Below are 20,209 nucleotides of genomic sequence, written 5' to 3'. Positions count from 1 at the left end.
AATTTCATTTTGAATATTTTTTTCCCCCGATTTTGTGGTTATTTATTATAATTATTGGCCAGCTTTCGCTTTCATCCGACATTCTTTTTACAGCGTTGATTTGCATTTCGACGGGGCTAACAAAACTGTGCTAATCTAGCTTTTGAATGTTATTTCAGAATAATTGTTTCGTTATTCGTGCGATTGTGTGTAAACTATTAATATTTATTTAAACGGTTTGCAAATTATTTTAAATACTTTCAGGGCACTACGAAAATGTTTCTCCGCATTAGCATTTGTTTTATTTTATAGCCAGCAGAAATTTGATATTTTCCTATTTTAATAAGCTCTATTACAAAGATCTAAGCCCACAAACTTGTTGAAAAAACGTTGGTTATTGGAGAGACAATTGATTGGCCATAAACGACTCCTATTTATGTTTATCAATTTACACGAAACACAAGCACAAAATTAGCTTGGAAAAAAATCTCAATCCCACATTTGAAGGTAAAACCATTATCAGAACCCAACCAGATAATGATAATGCTAATGACTATGGGCCCAAAAGCGATTAAGCGAGCCCACAAACGTGTAAACAAATTGCTGACCAACTAGAGCACTAATCACCTCAGAAATAGTCCCTTCTCGGACATATACGCTCCGTTCCAAGGACTCCTTTGGACGCTTCCAGATAACCCACATAATCATGTCTGACTAGCTCTCAACGTGTAAACAAAACTACAATTAATCAAAGATTTTACGCTACGGGACTTTATTACATGAGGCTTTGGTTAATTGCATAAATAAAAGTCTGATGACCGGGGAGGGTAGAAGCTTAATTAAGCCTGCTCCACCACCTGCCGGCTCCCCATGGACTCGGCAAATAAATAATAAAAACACAAATTGACACAAACGCACGCTGGTGCGAGGACGACGACGGGTGGCGGCAACCCAGGATAGAACGGATGGTGGGGCACCAATGGTTCACAAGGAACCGGCAACAAATGAGACACAAAGATGTATTGTGTCCTTAGACAAACGAATTAAATGAAATCGTTTCCGTTTATTGGAACACATGGACAAAATAATAACGCATTCCTTGCATAGCCTTGACAGGATAGCCAAGGTTTTAGGACACCCCATTAATAACCTCCGAAAAAAGATAATGTTCCATATTTTTTAGTTTATTGGTAGAGACAAATCTTTGCAGACAATACCGCCGTTATCCAATAAACATTATTTTTCAAAATTTTAAAATTCATAGGCTGGCCCAGCAACCCAGGTATTTCTCAGTACAATAGTACCTAGGCACTTCAAACTAGGGGCTTTGCCTCAACAAACGGTTTTTTGGGAGATTTTTTAGTTTTTAGCTTAAAAGATCGATGAAAGAATTAAAGAATATAAGAATTATGGACCTTTGAAATATACTAATGACTGCGACCGGTCTTAGGGGTATCAATGTTTGAGACCCACTGGACAGGATTGATGTAAATGTTTGAGATTGTGCCGCGCAAAGTGTCGAATCCTTGATTGAGTGGAACGGGCTTGGCCCGCCTGTCCACCTGTTTCATCCAATTGTTCCAGGCGCCCTGCGATCGCATCTTCCGCTCATCCTCTTGCTTTTTCTTGAACTCCTGCTTCTTCCGCAGCCGTTCCCGTTCCCGCTGCTGTTGCTCCAACTTGAGACGCTCCCATTCCTTGAGCCGTGACTTGGTGACTTCCGGTGCTACTTGTCGTGCGGGTCCGGCCAATTTTAATGATCCCAATCCTTTTCCGGAGATGGAGCTGGTGGCCGACGAGTTGCCAGAGCTCGATTGGCTTAAGTTGGCGCTATTTGGCGCCAATTTACGGGCCGGCGCCTTCTGTTCCTTCTGCTGTTGTTGCTCCTTGCGACGGCACCACTCTTGGAATCGTTCCTGGGCTAGTTTCTGGCGAAGAGCCGTCTCCGCCTCACGCTTCTCACGCTCCCGCTTTGCGGCCAGGATCTTCTGCTGCTTCTGGGCCTCCTTCCTGGCCTTCCAGTCCTCGTAGGCCGCCTGGCCATGCCGCTCCTTAACCTCCTCCAGGTTTTTGTAAAATGTGGATGTGTCCGAGCTAGCGCTGGCCAGACTCAAAGAGGGCACCACGTTGCTGCGATTGTCAGAGGGCTGTAGGGCCTCGCCATACATGTCTGTCCAGCTGCAGGTGGACACTGAAGAGTCATCGAGGATGCGGTGGCTGCCCCGAGTGCTCATGCTGAAGGTGCGGCTAGAAATTTGTCCCTGGCTGGCTTCACTTATGGCATCAAGTTGAGAAATACTCTTAGTCTCTTCGCGGATGGTTGGCTTAAAGAAGGTGCTGCCACTGAGATTGTCCAAATTGTCATCCCCTCCGAGTGTCCTGGTTTCTTCGCGGATACTCGGCGTAAAATAGGTCCTGCCACTAATGTTGTCCAAATTGTCATCCCCACCGAGGGTCCTGGTTTCTTCGCAGATGCTCGGCGTAAAGTAGGTCCTGCCACTAAGGTTGTCCAGATTGTCATCCCCACCGAGGGTCGTGGTCTCTTCGCGGATGCTCGGCGTGAAGTAGGTCCTGCCGCTAAGGTTGTCCAGATTGTCATCCCCTCCGATGCTCCCGGTCACTGTGGGCGCATAGCTGTCAAAAGAGGACAAGCTCATCGAATCGTCATTGGCGTTCATCATGGTCTCTGTATCGGTGATTTCCGCTATGTCTTCTGGCTTGCCCATCATTGTCATTATGTCGCTCTCCTTGTCCGTGTCGTCTAGATCCTCCAGGTCCTGCTGATCCCCCAAATTATCTTCATCCTGTTGGCCCATTAGCTTGTACATCATATCACTGGCTTCCTCCTCATCTAGTTGCTGGCAGAAGCTCATGATAGACTCTACGTCGCTGCCAGATACATCGCCGCAATCTTCCTGGAATTTTAGTTCGGTCACCATGTCCTTGGCCTTGATCGACTTGACCTTAGAATCAGATTCGGCTTTCTTTGGCGACTCTTGCTCCGAAGCTTCATCGGCATCGCCACCGTCACCTACAAACCTGACGGTTTCGGGAGCTCCTAAAGTGCGATTGGTGTAGCCCAGCATTGATCCAGTGTCATCCTCGTCGCTGATGTCCGAAATGGGCATGGTGCTCTTCCAGGATACTGCCTGACGGTCTACAACCTTTCCATCGCTCCTACGACGCGCTACGAAGGCCATTCTAAGATATCTGTGGGATACAGTGGTGACGATAAATTCTATGCAGAATTCTATATAGTTCTGTGAGCGACCTGATGTGTTTGGAAAGTTGTAGACTGTCGTTCGATGTACGTTATGTTTGTGATGAAAGTTATTACATGGATTGCTAGAAGGAAAAATATTTGTGTTCAAACGCTACTTTCAGTGTATTGGACAGCTCGAATTCAATTCTGGCAAAATGAAAACATTTTAACTAATGACAAACAATTACTAAAACAACGAGAATGGCCAACAAACTATGGCGAAGCCAAAAGGCAATTAAACCCATACGACGCACACCCAGCCGCACACACACACCTTTCTATGATGGGTGGCGCTGCGGGCGGTTTATTGTCGAGTATCCCTGATTTCTCTTTCCCCGGCTAATGGGTGGCCCTACTTCCTCTAATGAGGGTCAGCCCACACGCCAAAAAATATCACACATGCACAGCCCACGTATAGTGTCATAAAAGAACTTATCGTCTTTGGCTTTTAGGCGATTACGGGCTGGCAGACACAATAAAATGAGTTTGTACCTCGTTAAACAGTCTATCGCATTAACCATCATCTTGGCTGCCAAATTTAAAACAGGGCCAGTAAAAACAATTAAGAAGGTTTTTTTAACGAGCCTCTAAATAAGATGTGGTAAGTGTGGTGTTCCAGGGTGTGTAGTTTGCGTGTTCGGATTATTTTCCGTCTGGTTTTCTAATTTAAGACTGGAAATAAGTCTTTAAAATCGTCTAGCTTAATTAGTATTTCTACTAACGTGGAAATGGTTTTTAAAACTAGGACATCTTTTTACTTTTCTTTGTTTAGAAATGTATCGCCCAAAATTGATTTCCAAATGCTCTGAATTACAAGACTTGGCGCCTTAATTTAGTGGTTCGTGGGAAAAATCTCAGCTGCTGGTTTCTTTCTTTAATATTGCGTGACACGTAAGTTTCAAACTTTCAATGGAAGAAAGGCACAAAATGTACCTATCAATAGAAAAAATAACTACTTGAAAAGTAAGGTTAGAGGATGGCTTAAATTTTCCCTCAGCGGAAGTAGTTTACCAAATTCAAACCACATTAAATTATTCCAATTGATTTGGTTGATTTGAAAAAGTAATTATTTTCTACCCATTGACTTTGATTTATTTAAAATTTCAAGAAAGACCCCTTTAGTTTAATATTAATTTGACTATTGACATTAGAAGCCAAAAAATTATAATAGTATCAGACTAATATGATACCTTACATGAAACTTTAAAATAAGATAAATAGAAAACTAGAAGATAATTCAATACAATATGCTAAAAATATAATATATCTGAAGATAACATTACTAAGAAACTTCAAATTTAAAAACAATAATAATTTGTTTTCCTGTGTTGTTCGACAATTATTTGTGGCTATTTGGTCGCTGGACGTAAGTTTAATTAAAAACGTGACAATTTTACCTGTGGCCAGTGTGGCGCATATTTCATACGCCATGTGGGCCAGTGACGCGTCGGTCGACGGCACCCTGGCCAGACCATTCCGATTCGTAAATATTTAAAATGTTGTTTACATTTATAACAAATTGTGTGCGGCAATCGAATGTCGTTACATTTCACTTTCGCCGGCCACGAATTTAATTTACTGGATGAATGTCATATTCAGGGACCGCGTTGTGGATTTTAATCAATAAATCGTGAAATTGGTTAATTTCGACACCAGCAAGCATGTCAATCAGTTTCGGAATTACACTGAAACTCACCTTAATACCTATGAGATTCAAAAGGCCCCACTACGTCGGTTTTTGGCGACTGCACTCTTGACCCGTCCGGTCTCCGGGTTCTCACCAATGCGAATCGATATGAAAAAATATACAATTTTTGTAGATACTTGAGAGAATGTAAATGTAGGAGTGAGTGCGTAGTGGTTGTGACAGCTGACAAGCTACCTACTTGGGATAATCAATTTAAAATAATTAAATTGTGTGAAACCGAAATACAGGATACTCGATTGAAAAGTCACCCACACTTCAATGGTTCGATGAAAGTCCCTAATTTCTTGGCAGCTCACGCACAATTCGATACGAAGGACAGGACTCTGTTCCCCTGCCAGCCACAAACAAATCAGATAAGTAAGTAAGTAAGCTAAAATAAAGTAAAGGAATCGGAAAAGTAAAACACGAAAACCTGAGCCAACGTCCTTACAAAGCCCATTTACTTAATTAACTCATGCCCGATGAGAAAGTTTCCACAATTTAATGTTACTGCAATGCCTTCTCTTTAGCTTTAGCCCAATTGGAAATTTGAATTAAGGTTTATTTTGTACTTAATATAAGTACATTTTTTTGTAAGTTTTTTGTTTGTCAATATTTTTTCACATTAAACCTTTGAAATCCGTTGTGTTCAGTTTAATATTTGCGGCCTATGTGAGATATAATTTTTCAACTATTTAAAGTGCTAAACAAAAAAAATATGTATATAAAATTATATTGAATAAAAAAATGTTGATTTTTTCGCAATCTATACCCGGTTTTTATTTATTTGATTGCATTTTTTAATAACTCCATGTTAGGATTTCAATGTGGCTTAAACAATTCCACAAAAAATGTCTTAAAAATAGTTTAATTTTTAGCCACTTTAAAATTCCAACAATTTGCGAAGAAAGCCTATGAAACATATTTTTCTACAAAATAATAAATGAATTTATATTTAGCCACCAGTTTCGCACTCTCAATGTCCTCAAACTCTATTAATCTTATTGAATTAGAAAACTTTTAAACAAAATCCCCTACAATATTCCTTGACTTTTTAGTTGGGAAATTTTGAGCCACTCGCACAGGCGACAAAATCAAATTTTACGTGTCATATGAACTCTGGACTGACACAGTTTTTAAGGCAATGACTTGTGGAGAATGTTGGCTTGGATGGCAGACTCAAAGCAGACACAGTCGACCACAACAGACACTCGTGCAGAGCAAAGTTTGTTGGAAAGAAGGCGGCGAGACGGTGCAGTTACAGTTGGCCCTAAGCCATAATTGGTTGCGTCACTGCATAAGTCCCGAGTTCCCTTCGAGTTGTTGGCGTGACGTTGTCGTTATCGTTGTTGTCGTCATAACGACGCCCCCGCAATCTCGTCCCCCGATTCACGCAGAGACTCACTCACCGACTCAAAACCCAAACTGTGTGTACTAGTTTGAAAGTATGCTGCATTTAAATAAGATAAATGCAACCGTCCACTAATTGAATTGCTGACAAGATTCTCCGAGCATCCGCACACAGCCGACAAACCCAAAGCCATGGCTGCCGTCTCTCCAAATTTCGGTTATTAATAATTTCAAGTAAGCGGAAATGTGACACAGGCATGAAGTGTATACTATCAGGATCAGAAACAACCTGAGAGGAGCAAGTTTTGGCCACGCACTCGGTTGTTGTCCGAGGAACTTCGTTTGGACGGTGTGTCGGTAGTTTAAAGTTGGGATTGTATGCAAGTTTGCTGAGATACATGGCTAAGTGCGGCTAGAGTGATGACAGATAAATGGAATTTGTCAGACAAGCAGAACCGTTTTCAGGATATTTAAATGGGTAAGGGTAGATCCATTCATTTTCTTAAATAAACTGATAAAATGGTAATTAAACTGTCATATAGCCTGAATTTCTTATCTATAATATCTAGATAAACCCTAAGTTAAAGACATTTTTAAAGATTTCCTCTGATTAATCTGATATTTCGCCCCAGAAAAACGGCACCCTACTTATCAAACTACATCCTAGTATCTGTACCTTGACTTTAAAGCCAAAGGAAACCTACTTTCCCTACCTTTGAATATCTACAACATCTCGAAGTTTCAGCCCCAAAACATGCCTATCATTGCACCGTGTCGGATCTGGCGAAATGTATCTTTCACGCACAATTTATTTGTAATGATGTCGAGAGCCCACGCTCGGTGGCAAAAGCCAACCATGAGTTGCGGATGAAAAAACCAAATCGAGGCTGCTATGGCACATTAGTGGTTCCACGAAAAATCCCCAATCATAAAGAGCGAGCAGAATCGTGGCAACTTTTCGCGAACGCATTTTTCATGTCGAAATCGTTGGGTCTCGAGCAAATGATGTCCCTTGGGGTGTCGTTTTCGAAGGAGAGGAGGACAGGAGTCGAGTGGAGTAGCCGCATGTGTAGCTCTAATGAAATAAACATGTTTATTAGATACGAATGCTAGTCAGCGAGGGACCATGCTTTTTTTACGGTTACGCTTCCTACTGCCTTTTTTTCTGTGCTCACAGGGCGTATGATTAATATTAAGTGTAGCTGCCTTACACCTGTCCGCTTGGAATTAATTGAATTATTTTTTTGCTAGAAACGTGCCATGGAAAAATAGCAAAAAGTGTTGGGAAGCGACGGCAAACCAATGGCATTATAAATTCAAAAGGCATCAAAAACAGAGGAAATGCAATTAAAACGGTGCAAGGTCCACATCACCTCCCCAAAGTGTTGGTCTGTAGTGCGGCTAAGCACAAATTACCAACAGCTACTTAGACGGTAGTAAAAAAAGGTCGAAACTGGTCGAGAAGCTGCAGCCAGAGCGTCTATTATGCTTAATTAAGCTGCTTTTCGCACTTCTCGGAAGCAAAGTTGGTGGAAAGAAAGTGGCCTTCTTCGACAAACTTCACAGGTGAGAGGAAGTCTTAAAAATCGCATAAATTGTGGAAATAATAAGGAGAGTTGTGAAGCTTCAAGTAGACTTGTTAGGAAGATATTAGTTACATTCCACCAAGACTTTCTTGTGAAAAGAATTTTACAGAAAAAATTCATTAGCGAGCGCAAGTTCTTGGCATAACGAAACTATTTCATAATGAATTTAATTATTCAAATTAATTTACTTGTCTTGTTTAAGGTGTATACTTATTCAAGAAACAATTACAAACAATTCTAAAAACTTCTTTCACACGTCGTTAAGAGTAAGTATGAATTTCTTTAAATATGGCAACTGCCATAAAAAAACCTATAAATTAAACTATCCTTCTAATAACTATTTCTCAGAGGAATTTAAACAAACCATTTAATCCAAAAATACAATAAGTTAAATTTAAACCATTAAAATGTAAGTGGAATTTAATTTCAGTGCAGTGTTCGTTCAGCATAAAAAGGTAATGAGGTTAATGTTTGCATTGAACCCAAAAAATGGCGAATGCAAAGCTATGTTACTTCAATATCAAGTCCTGTCCTAGCCAACCATAGCCCGCCTCATCATCCTCCGCACCTGATGCTATTCTAAGGGCATCGCGGGATTTCAAAATGTTTGTGCAGAAAAGTGAGGCAAACAAGCTGGCAAAAGGGAACATTTGAACATTTGAAGAGACCAACTAATCAAGGTAATGAAATCATTTTTATTTAAGCTTATTTTTCGTTTTTTTTTTCTGCCGAGAGGCTGAACGGTCTCTGGCAAACAAAAATGAAGGGAAGTGCAGTTCAAAGTGTTGGTTCGAGGCTGGGGATTATTTTTTTATCCCTTTCCGTTGTTGTCTGGCGATTGCACTACTTACTATGGGGGACCCAATCCCCCATCGGCTGGGGGTTGTTTATATTTAAAATTAAATGTACCAGACCAAAAAGAAAATTAAAGAAAAGTGCTTAGGTGGTGTTTAAGGAAAGGTGGAGGTAAAAAGTATAGATCTGATTAAAAAAGTCAAAACTCCACCAAAAGTTGTAGTATTAAATATTAACCTTCTACGAATTATTTGGGAAAATTGGATATTCGATTTATGAACCAGACTGTGTTCTTTGTGTGACTTTGCAAACACAAAAGCTAATTTGTTGACAGAGAAAGGGAAAGCAGCCAATATAGAAGATGCTCGTAACAAAGCCAACATATAAACATAACCATGAAAGATATTTGATATAATAACATACGTGACCGCATTTACAATTTTCAAATCAAAATCCAAGCTGTGGAAGAAGAAATCTGCTGGGTGTGGGTCCTGAATGAATTCATTGTCTGTCTGTAGCCGCGCATGTGAAATGAATTTAATGCTGATGGTTGAGTGGTTGGCATTCATTTAAGTGTCATAGGCTTGCCATGAAATTTGTTAACTTTTATGCATTATAATTTTGGTGTTGAGCCATTTAATGATTGCTTAGACAGCCAAGCATAAATTGATGGAATTAGTACAGAATCGCATATTTATATAAATTCATCGTGGAATTCACAAATTTTAAAAGAATTCCACTAATATACCCCTCATAACAGAATTAAGGCATGGAAATTTCATTGTGGCTGGAAGTAGAGCCTGGCATACTGTCGTATAATTAGCAATAATGAAGTCATAAAACCGCAATGCAATCAGGAATGCGCAAAACATACAGTTTAACACAAACTCGACCAAAAATGAAGCGCTGAAAAGCCGAATTGCACACAAGGGGGAGCACTCGTGGGCCAGGCAACTGCAGGCATGCACCTGCACCTACCCATTCATTTTATTTAATGCCACGAATAACCAAATTCGAAGTCAGGGTCGCACAGTCATTATAAAATATTTATAAATCATTGGCACGCATAATTAGCCTGTCACAAAGTGCTGAGATTTTCGGCGTTGCCCGTGTGTCTCTAATATTTATGTGGCACTTGTCTTGTGCGCGAAATTATTTGAAATTCGCTTAGCTTTTGACGCTTTAATTAGGAAATCTCATAAGCCTCTTGAAAAAGGCGGAAAAAGATCGGACGAGAATTGGGAAAGATATAGCCATCACTGTGGACTCTATAGGGGAAAACCCCATTTTCAAGGGATTCCATAAAAAAAAATGGACAAAAAATCTAAAAAATATTTTGTCTCGGGATTTTGATGCAGAATGGTGGCGAATCGATCCCGAAATCGTTTAAGGTACTCCGCTTGAGAATCGGACGAGAATTGGGGAACATATAGCCATCACTGCACAGTGGTTGCTCCCATAGGCCAAAAATAAAAAAATTGATAACGACAAAAATAATCGAAAAGTAAACAAATCGCCTCTAAAATGTCCAAGCTTCTTCATGACAAACCAGATTTGTCTAAAAATCTAACTGGATTTTCTAAAAAATGATTTGAAGATGCTCATTTGTAAAGCGCGGCTGCGCGCATCACGAATATTTCACAACTATACCGCACTTTGAAGTGGTCAGATCATTATTTACGTGTTCAAATTCAAATTATTTGTAATGGATTTTGAAGTTGAAGGTATTTTCTATAAAATGAGATATAATTTGATATATAAATAATAATTATTGTTATTATTATATTACTATGAACTAATGCATGTTTTTTTCCTATATTTTGAACGTATTTTTCATGTTTAGCTGAAGTTTTAGTAGTGATCCCACAAAATTCTACAATTCGTTTATATACCAATGTGTTTGTCGGTCTCCAAGGGTAACAAATGTGCAAAAATTTTTTGCCAAAATTTGCCTATGTGTCTAATATCGTAAAAATACTAACACCATCTTAACATGAAAGTTTGGTAATTTCCGTTTTTTCAGTGATATGGCAGCTATAGGATATAGTCGGCTGATCCTTATGAAATTTGGCATGTTGAATTATTTTCCCAAAAATAGCATTCGTACCAAATCAGAATTCTCTAGCTTTAAAAACACCGAAGTTATATCATTTCCGATCAATCAGTTATATGGCAGCTATAAGATATAGTCGGCTGATCCTTATGAAATTTGGTAGGTCGTGTTATTTTGTCAAATATAGCATTCTTACAAAAATTGAACTCTCTAACTGTAAAAACATCCAAGTTATAGCATTTTCGATCAATCAGTTATATGGCAACTATATGATATAGTTGCCCGATCTGGCTGATTTTAATATATTATTTTAGAATAAAAATATAAATATTTTGTGCCAAGTTTCCAGTCCCTACCTGAACTAGAAGTATTTTTGGCCGCTCTCTTCATACAAGCCGGACCACTGTGCACTGTGGACTCCATGGGGGAAAACCCCATTTTCAAGGGATTCCATCAGGAAAAATGGACAAAAAATCTAAAAAATATTTTGTCTCGGGATTTTGATGCAGAACGGTGGCAAATCGATCCCGAAATCGTTTAAGGTACTCCGCTTGAGAATCGGACGAGAATTGGGGAAGTTATAGCCATCACTGTGGACTCTATAGGGGAAAACCCCATTTTCAAGGGATTCCATCAGGAAAAATGGACAAAAAATCTACAAAATATTTTTTCTCGGGATTTTGATGCAGAATGGTGGCGAATCGATCCCGAAATCATTTAAGGTACTCCGCTTGAGAATCGGATGAGAATTGGGGAAGTTATAGCCATCACTGTGGACTCTATAGGGGAAAACCCCATTTTCAAGGGATTCCATCAGGAAAAATGGACAAAAAATCTAACAAATATTTTGTTTCGGGATTTTGATGCAGAATGGTGGCGAATCGATCCCGAAATCGTTTAAGGTACTCCGCTTGAGAATCGGACGAGAATTGGGGAAGATATAGCCATCACTGTGGACTCTATAGGGGAAAACGCCATTTTCAAGGGATACCATCACGAAAAATGGACAAAAAATCTAAAACATATTTTGACTCAGGATTTTTATGCAGAATGGTGGCGAATCGATCCCGAAATCGTTTAAGGTACTCCGCTTCAGAATCGGACGAGAATTGGGGAAGATATAGATCACTGTGGACTCTATAGGGGAAAACGCCATTTTCAAGGGATTCCATCAGGAAAAATGGACAAAAAATCTAAAAAATATTTTGTCTCGGGATTTTGATGCAAAATGGTGGCGAATCGACCCCGAAATCGTTTAAGGTACTCCGCTTGAGAATTGGACGAGAATTGGGGAAGATATAGCCATCACTGTGGACTCTATAGGGGAAAACCCCATTTTCAAGGGATACCATCACGAAAAATGGACAAAAAATCTAAAAAATATTTTGTCTCGGGATTTTGATGCAGAATGGTGGCGAATCGATCTAGAAATCGTTTAAGGTACTCCGCTTGAGAATCGGATGAGAATTGGGGAAGTTATAGCCATCACTGTGGACTCCATAGGGAAAAACCCCATTTTCAAGGGATTCCATCAGGAAAAATGGACAAAAAATCTAAAAAATATTTTGTCTCGGGATTTTGATGCAGAATGGTGGCGAATCGATCCCGAAATCGTTTAAGGTACTCCGCTTGAGAATTGGACGAGAATTGGGGAAGATATAGCCATCACTGTGGACTCTATAGGGGAAAACCCCATTTTCAAGGGATACCATCACGAAAAATGGACAAAAAATCTAAAAAATATTTTGTCTCGGGATTTTGATGCAGAATGGTGGCGAATCGATCTAGAAATCGTTTAAGGTACTCCGCTTGAGAATCGGATGAGAATTGGGGAAGATATAGCCATCACTGTGGACTCTATAGGGGAAAACCCCATTTTCAAGGGATTCCATCAGGAAAAATGGACAAAAAATCTAAAAAATATTTTGTCTCGGGATTTTGATGCAGAATGGTGGCGAATCGATCTAGAAATCGTTTAAGGTACTCCGCTTGAGAATCGGATGAGAATTGGGGAAGTTATAGCCATCACTGTGGACTCCATAGGGAAAAACCCCATTTTCAAGGGATTCCATAAAAAAAAATGGACAAAAAATCTAAAAAATATTTTGTCTCGGGATTTTGATGCAGAATGGTGGCGAATCGATCCCGAAATCGTTTAAGGTACTCCGCTTGAGAATCGGACGAGAATTGGGGAACATATAGCCATCACTGTGGACTCCATGGGGGAAAACCCCATTTTCAAGGGATTCCATCAGGAAAAATGGACAAAAAATCTAAAAAATATTTTGTCTCGGGATTTTGATGCAGAACGGTGGCAAATCGATCCCGAAATCGTTTAAGGTACTCCGCTTGAGAATCGGACGAGAATTGGGGAAGTTATAGCCATCACTGTGGACTCTATAGGGGAAAACCCCATTTTCAAGGGATTCCATCAGGAAAAATGGACAAAAAATCTACAAAATATTTTTTCTCGGGATTTTGATGCAGAATGGTGGCGAATCGATCCCGAAATCATTTAAGGTACTCCGCTTGAGAATCGGATGAGAATTGGGGAAGTTATAGCCATCACTGTGGACTCTATAGGGGAAAACCCCATTTTCAAGGGATTCCATCAGGAAAAATGGACAAAAAATCTAACAAATATTTTGTTTCGGGATTTTGATGCAGAATGGTGGCGAATCGATCCCGAAATCGTTTAAGGTACTCCGCTTGAGAATCGGACGAGAATTGGGGAAGATATAGCCATCACTGTGGACTCTATAGGGGAAAACGCCATTTTCAAGGGATACCATCACGAAAAATGGACAAAAAATCTAAAACATATTTTGACTCAGGATTTTTATGCAGAATGGTGGCGAATCGATCCCGAAATCGTTTAAGGTACTCCGCTTCAGAATCGGACGAGAATTGGGGAAGATATAGATCACTGTGGACTCTATAGGGGAAAACGCCATTTTCAAGGGATTCCATCAGGAAAAATGGACAAAAAATCTAAAAAATATTTTGTCTCGGGATTTTGATGCAAAATGGTGGCGAATCGACCCCGAAATCGTTTAAGGTACTCCGCTTGAGAATTGGACGAGAATTGGGGAAGATATAGCCATCACTGTGGACTCTATAGGGGAAAACCCCATTTTCAAGGGATACCATCACGAAAAATGGACAAAAAATCTAAAAAATATTTTGTCTCGGGATTTTGATGCAGAATGGTGGCGAATCGATCTAGAAATCGTTTAAGGTACTCCGCTTGAGAATCGGATGAGAATTGGGGAAGTTATAGCCATCACTGTGGACTCCATAGGGAAAAACCCCATTTTCAAGGGATTCCATCAGGAAAAATGGACAAAAAATCTAAAAAATATTTTGTCTCGGGATTTTGATGCAGAATGGTGGCGAATCGATACCGAAATCGTTTAAGGTACTCCGCTTGAGAATCGGACGAGAATTGGGGAAGATATAGCCTTCACTGTGGACCCTACAGGCGAAAACCCCATTTTCAAGGGATTCCATCAGGAAAAATGGACAAAAAATCTAAAAAATATTTTGTCTCGGGATTTTGATGCAGAATGGTGGCGAATCGATCCCGAAATCGTTTAAGGTACTCCGCTTGAGAATCGGACGAGAATTGGGGAAGATATAGCCATCACTGTGGACTCTATAGGGGAAAACACCATTTTCAAGGGATTCCATCAGGAAAAATGGACAAAAAATCTAAAAAATATTTTGTCTCGGGATTTTGATGCAGAATGGTGGCGAATCGATACCGAAATCGTTTAAGGTACTCCGCTTGAGAATCGGACGAGAATTGGGGAAGATATAGCCTTCACTGTGGACCCTACAGGCGAAAACCCCATTTTCAAGGGATTCCATCAGGAAAAATGGACAAAAAATCTAAAAAATATTTTGTCTCGGGATTTTGATGCAGAATGGTGGCGAATCGATCCCGAAATCGTTAAGGGTACTCCGCTCGAGAATCGGACGAGAATTGGGGAACATATAGCCATCACTGTAGGCCATGTAAGGAAAACCCCATTACCAAGGGATACCATCACGAAAAATGGACGAAAAATGTGAAAAATATTTTTTCGCAGGATTTTGATGTAGAATGGTGGCGAATCGATCCCGAAATCGTTTAAGGTACTCCGCTTGAGAATCGGACGACAATTGGGGAAGATATAGCTGAAGATACACTGAAGGCCATGTAAGGGAAACCCCATTTTCAAGGGATACCATCACGAAAAATGGACAAAAAATTTAAAAAATATTTTGTCGGACTCTATATTAGTAACATTTTTTATCCTTATCATAGAAGGAGTGTTCTGGCTCATAGCCACGAAAACTGACCATACTTATCTCTTAAAAGTTGTTCGCCTTTTGAAAGGCCTTTTCAATGGAAAATGAAAAATGTGTTCGCATCAGTTTCCTGCATATTTCAAAGGACACACATGTATATATTCTCTCGAAGGCAAGGAAATTCGAGATCCATTACAAAGTGATTATACCCTTCACCAAATTGTGTGCCGGAGATCCTTGCAACGGGGTGGGGCGACGAAACACGATGTCATGTTGCGACAGGCGTCATAGTGTTATGCCCCGCATCCGTCGATGTCCTCCGCATCAGTCTGCATCCCGTGTGTACGTGTGTTCGTAAAGGTCATAAAGTAATCAGCGGAAATGTCAATGAGTCGACGCCATTTACTGATGTGTCGGCCACTGAGGTTTGCACCGTTGGCGTCGGCATATCACCAAGGTACGATATGTATTCTTTATTTCCTGCCAGTGCGTTTTGCGGGCGTTGTTATTACGGTGCTGTTGTGTCTGGGGATTGTAATTAAAATTTTCCACGGCATATGTACAGCGATGGGCACTTCGCCGGCTTTATTGCGTGGGTATTGGCGGAAAAGGACAACCATTTTAATGCCAACATTGACGGGAATCGGTGCGACACTCAGCAATTACGGAGTAAAAACTCAACTGTATATCCGACATCGTCTCCACTCAAAAAATAGAGCCTTGCCAATCGTATCGAAAAATAGAAACCGAATAAATTATAACGTTCATTTTTGTCATTTAATACAAACGGGTCCACACACTTTATTCAAAACATCAGAGAAATGGCATTCTGTGGTCATGTGGGCGAGGATGGTCAGCTGGTTATCCGTGAGGAGGTCTACACCTCAAGGACTCTCCTCAAGGGCTCCACGTCCTCCTCCACCGAGTCTCCCCTGTCCCAGTCGTCGCCAGAAGCAATGACCCAAAGTCTTACTAGCCGCACTTATTCTGTGAAGGGCGACACGGATGAACTCTCCCTGGGCAGTTGGTCGACGATTTACAGGGAAACCAAACAGTCGGTGCCCCCCCTGATCCTCAGTTCCCAGACAAGCACCTCGAACTACATGCGTAATGTAGATAAGGTAGGATTTCAGCGATGTTTCCCCAGCATACAAATAAGAATCCTCATTTTAGGTGTACCGTGACCCCAAGCAAGCCTACGAGAACTGGTATTCCGCCAAGCAGCGGCAGCGCGATAAGGAGATCGAGATGCTGAAGCTTGAGCAGGACTACGTTAAGCAGCAGGCGGAAAAGCGGAAGCGGCTCGCCGAGATATGCTATGACCAGTGGCTAAGGGCCAAAGCCCGGCAGGCCGAGATACAGCGGTTCGAAAAGAAAAGTGATGAGGAAAGTGCTTCAGAACCCTCCAGCGAATCGGTCCCTTCCTCAAATCGGGATGCCAAACTGGTCAGAAGTAAACGCAATGTATCTCAGGACGAAGCGCATCAAGTAGTGGAAAACTGGAGAAGAAAGAAGCTTCTAGAGCTGCAGGCGCAGCGGGAGGAAAAGCGCCAGGAAACGCTTTTCAAGGAGCAGGAGGAGAAACGGCGCAAGGTCCTGGCCCAAGCTGCTTGGCAGAAGTGGATGGGCAAGGTGAGTCAGAAGCCCAAGCCTGTGCCCCTCAACCAGGGAATAGACTCACTGCGAGGCACCATCTCGCAACTGTACGTGAATCCCCAGCCCTGGCAGGACCCTCTTAAGGAAGCAACCAAGCCACCGCCACCAACCGCTCCACTAAAGAAGTAACCAACCAAATTATTTACTCTGATACCAATTGTTACTCTGTTTCTGGTTTCTAGTTGTGTGAGTGATTGTAATTAATATGAAAATTGTTGAAAAATAAGAGGGAAAAACCTGCATGTGCTTGGTTGCCAATATTTTCTACCTTCCTGGTAGTTCTGGAAAACTAATTCAATATTTATCCTTAAAAAGTTCTCAAATTCTATATACAGTTTAAGCAATTATGTAAGTTATACAATAAGTGAACCAGAGGATATGTTTGATGGCAAATAGCTTCGGATTCGTTGGAAAAACACACAAGCAAGTGAAACAAAAATCGAAATGTATCCTTTAGCTTCACTGCCGAGCTGCACACTCAATAAAATTTCAATTGTTGTTGGACAAGATTCATTTTTGGTCTCGCTGCAAGCCGAGGACGAGGGGAATTATAGTGTAGTGGGGGAAATGGGCTAGGGCTTTGTCCATTTTCATTAGATTTTCAGAACTACATGGCCAAATGCTGTATTCGAGCCTGTTGTCTGTGAAGTTACAAAATTATATTGGTCTAAAATAAAATAAGGTACGTATGTTCCCAGTAGCTACCCGAATGGAAACTGAATCGCAGGGATATTGAGATTGGATGGATGAAAGAAGGGGAATACAGGAGGGATACAAGAGGGAAAAGGAAACCGAAATACAAACAAACAAAGCCAAAGGCCTAAAGTTCATTTGCACAATTTCCCTGCTTTCGGCCAGCTCGCAGCTCCCCTTGCAGCAAAGTCAAAGGCTAGTACGAGCTGGGCAAACAAAAAGACCAAAAAGACGTTGGAAATCCTTTTGATGAGGTCAACGTCGGTTTGGTTTCCTGTTCACACACATGCAACAACCTCCCACATATATGAGGAAATGCACTGTGAATAAAAAAAAAGGGTAATTTTGAGGAGTAACTTTTTATATTCTTTGTAGGAATACAGTTTTAGGTCGATAATCCTGTCCCATCCCTTACGGATACAGGAATTACTGATTCCTTTAGGGTAATATTTAACCAGAACCAACAAGTTTTTTTTTCCAGTGCACATTTGAGTAGTCGAACGCTTATTCGGTGTGTGTCCTGTGTGTATTTACGAGATAGTACTAGACGATGATGCTGAGGAAAAAGGGTGGGGCCCCAAAGGGGACATGTGCCGCATATATAGAGCATTGGCAGGATTAAATTTGGAAGGTATTGGAGCATGTTATTCGTCATCAATGTAGTTTGCACTAACTAGTTTGTGTTGCGTTTGCTGCTTTTGTTGTCTTAGCTATTGTTGTTGTTGCACGGGTGTTATTGTTGCTATTGCACCACAACTTGACCGACGAGTCAAGGGGAGCCAGGGCAAAGAGTCAAGTCGTTGCCAGGTTGTTTGCATTGTTTACGCACTTTAGCTTTGATATTATTGTAGTGCGTATTTCGGCCCGATAACTATGGCCACATGGCCAAGGTAGTGGTCGGTCTGCCCCGAACTCTGGCAAGCAATTGATTGAATCACTGCAAGGACACGTTGTAAGTCAAGTATTAATATTTAACTATTTTTTGGACTACTTAAGTTACTAACTATATTCATGAAATCTAATTAAGTAATCATGTTTAAATATTATTAATAATTTAACTAAAATGTTGGAATTAGCACTCGGGGGATATTATAAAATTTTAATCAGTTCAGAAAGGAGTTGAAATGATCATGGTTGGGTGAGTTCACCCTCTATATAGCCCTCTAAGATCTCCTTTTGTTGGTAGAATCGTGAGCATTTTTCATCATCTGCAGCAGTAAGTCCTCCGTTGTTTTGCACAGTTATTGATCGCTTGGCATCAGTTTGATAAATGTGGAACCCATTGTCTAAAGCCTTCATATCAGCGGCCTCCCTCGGCCGCCTTTCTTTTATTTTTCACCTTTGGCAGTGCCTTTGTCTAATGGCAGCTCGGACTGGATCTCCTTTTTCGATTGCATTATTTATGTGCTCGGCAAGCGGTCTGTTGTGGTTTCCATGGAGGCGTAAGACTTTCATTGTTTTCCCACCTAAACACACGGGCAATTTATCTTTTGATTTTTTGGTTTTTTGCACTACACTGACAACGAGTCTAAAATCGCCATCTTTCATGAACTAGGACGTTCTGTTAAAGGACTAACCGTATTTAAAGGACAAGGTCTTGTGGCAAATTTGCCAAAAATCGCATCTTAAACCTCACTAAACTCTAATAGACAGTCAAACTTGCTAATGTGAATAGTTCCAATAGCCTGAGAGGAATTTTAAATCAACAATTAATTAAGAACAAGTTGAAATTCATTACAGGCGCTAATCAGGCCTGCAGTTACATGAAACCAATAGCCTGGGCACTGAGAAAAAAACCTAATGAAATGCAGGGACAAAAAATGGGAAATTATGTCAGCAATTAGGCAAACTATGACACTTGAAAGAGACGCACTGAGCCGAGTGGAAAGAGACGGGGCGAAAAAGAGACTGTGGACATCATTAAAAAGTCATTTACATGCAGGCTAGGTTGCCTCGCAGGACATTTAGTCGGGAGGTGGGTGGATGGCTGGACTGATGGCAGATGGCATGAAGGACGAAGCAGTGAACGGATTCGCCTAACGCTCAGACAAACTCGGTGGAACGTTGACTCTGCGACTCGCTAACTGACTGGGGCAGTTTGTTAATTTTAGATTTGAAACACGTTTCCAACTCAATTTTATCGCATGTTACGCCTTGCTGCCTTTTCGCTTTTCGCTTTATGCCACATGCCGACAGGCTGTTGGACGGGCCAGGACATTTTCCAGTGAAATGTCCTCGTGCCACCCCCTCATGCCACGGATTTTCGACGGAGGCTCCTCGAGAGTGTCGTCGTCACCAACGGTGTTTGACGTTCGTCGTCATTTCCATGCAAAGACTGGTCCAATTAGAGGGCAACGTATAATTTATGCGACTCAAGAACCTTGTTACAAATTGGCCATTGTTACTAGCATTGCCATTGATAGGTTTCCCCCTGCCCGCGTCTTGAACTAACCGACCTAGTGCTACTACTCCTCAACAGCCCCTCATATGAAAACTTTCAGCACACAATGAAAAGTTTAACAAAGCATCATTCACAAAGTTTTAATATCATTTTTCGCATAATATTTTTTCATGCGAAAAAAGTTTTTTTTTTTGTAGGTACTAGGCCCAGCCCAGCTGACTGACCGTACGCATGGGAATTGTGACAGGTGCTTCATAGGAAACTCACAAAGCTAATTAAGAAATATGCCAAAGTTGCCTCAACAAAACTTTTGGTCGAAATCTACAGTCGGTGCAGTCTCATCCCTTGGGGGTTTTCAATTTATTTAAAATGAGAAGACTAATGTTTACTGCCCAAAATAGTAAATAAATGCATTTATTACACTTTTATTTGAAAAATATTTAGGCGTAAGGAC

At 40.9% G+C, this 20,209-nt stretch overlaps 2 protein-coding genes across 3 annotated transcripts; one reads left to right on the top strand and one right to left on the bottom strand.

Moving 5' to 3' along the window:
* Positions 1 to 1,142: 1,142 nt before the first annotated feature.
* On the bottom strand, positions 1,143 to 5,112 carry LOC108126682 (inner centromere protein A). 2 transcript variants are annotated; one of them, XM_017243346.3, is made up of 2 exons: positions 4,938 to 5,112; positions 1,143 to 3,189 (listed from the first exon to the last, which is right to left on the bottom strand). In XM_017243346.3, the coding sequence occupies exon 2, from the start codon at positions 3,177 to 3,179 to the stop codon at positions 1,407 to 1,409; it is 1,773 nt and encodes a 590-aa protein (XP_017098835.2). In that variant the 5' UTR covers positions 3,180 to 3,189; positions 4,938 to 5,112; the 3' UTR covers positions 1,143 to 1,406. The 2 variants fall into 2 exon arrangements, with proteins under 2 accessions (XP_017098835.2, XP_017098836.2); XM_017243347.3 differs by lacking the exon at positions 4,938 to 5,112 and adding an exon at positions 3,251 to 3,393.
* A 10,595-nt stretch (positions 5,113 to 15,707) lies between these two features.
* LOC108126728 (coiled-coil domain-containing protein 34) lies at positions 15,708 to 17,107 on the top strand. Its single transcript, XM_017243405.3, has 2 exons — positions 15,708 to 16,126; positions 16,179 to 17,107. Exons 1-2 carry the CDS (start codon positions 15,827 to 15,829, stop codon positions 16,788 to 16,790), a joined length of 912 nt encoding a protein of 303 aa, XP_017098894.2. The 5' UTR covers positions 15,708 to 15,826; the 3' UTR covers positions 16,791 to 17,107.
* Positions 17,108 to 20,209: the final 3,102 nt, after the last annotated feature.

Source organism: Drosophila bipectinata, chromosome 2L (genome assembly GCF_030179905.1).
Source record: "Drosophila bipectinata strain 14024-0381.07 chromosome 2L, DbipHiC1v2, whole genome shotgun sequence".
In the NCBI taxonomy this organism is placed as follows: Eukaryota; Metazoa; Arthropoda; class Insecta; order Diptera; family Drosophilidae; genus Drosophila; species Drosophila bipectinata.
Note: the sequence above shows the minus strand (reverse complement) of the source record. Positions and strands in the feature narration are given on the sequence as shown.

Excerpts from the sequence above, each read along its gene's own strand:
- LOC108126728 (XM_017243405.3), top strand. The coding sequence starts at position 15,827 with ATGGCATTCTGTGGTCATGTGGGCGAGGATGGTCAGCTGGTTATCCGT. Across the intron at positions 16,127-16,178 it reads ACATGCGTAATGTAGATAAG|GTGTACCGTGACCCCAAGCA; the intron begins GTAGGATTTCAG and ends TCCTCATTTTAG.
- LOC108126682 (XM_017243346.3), bottom strand. The coding sequence starts at position 3,179 with ATGGCCTTCGTAGCGCGTCGTAGGAGCGATGGAAAGGTTGTAGACCGT.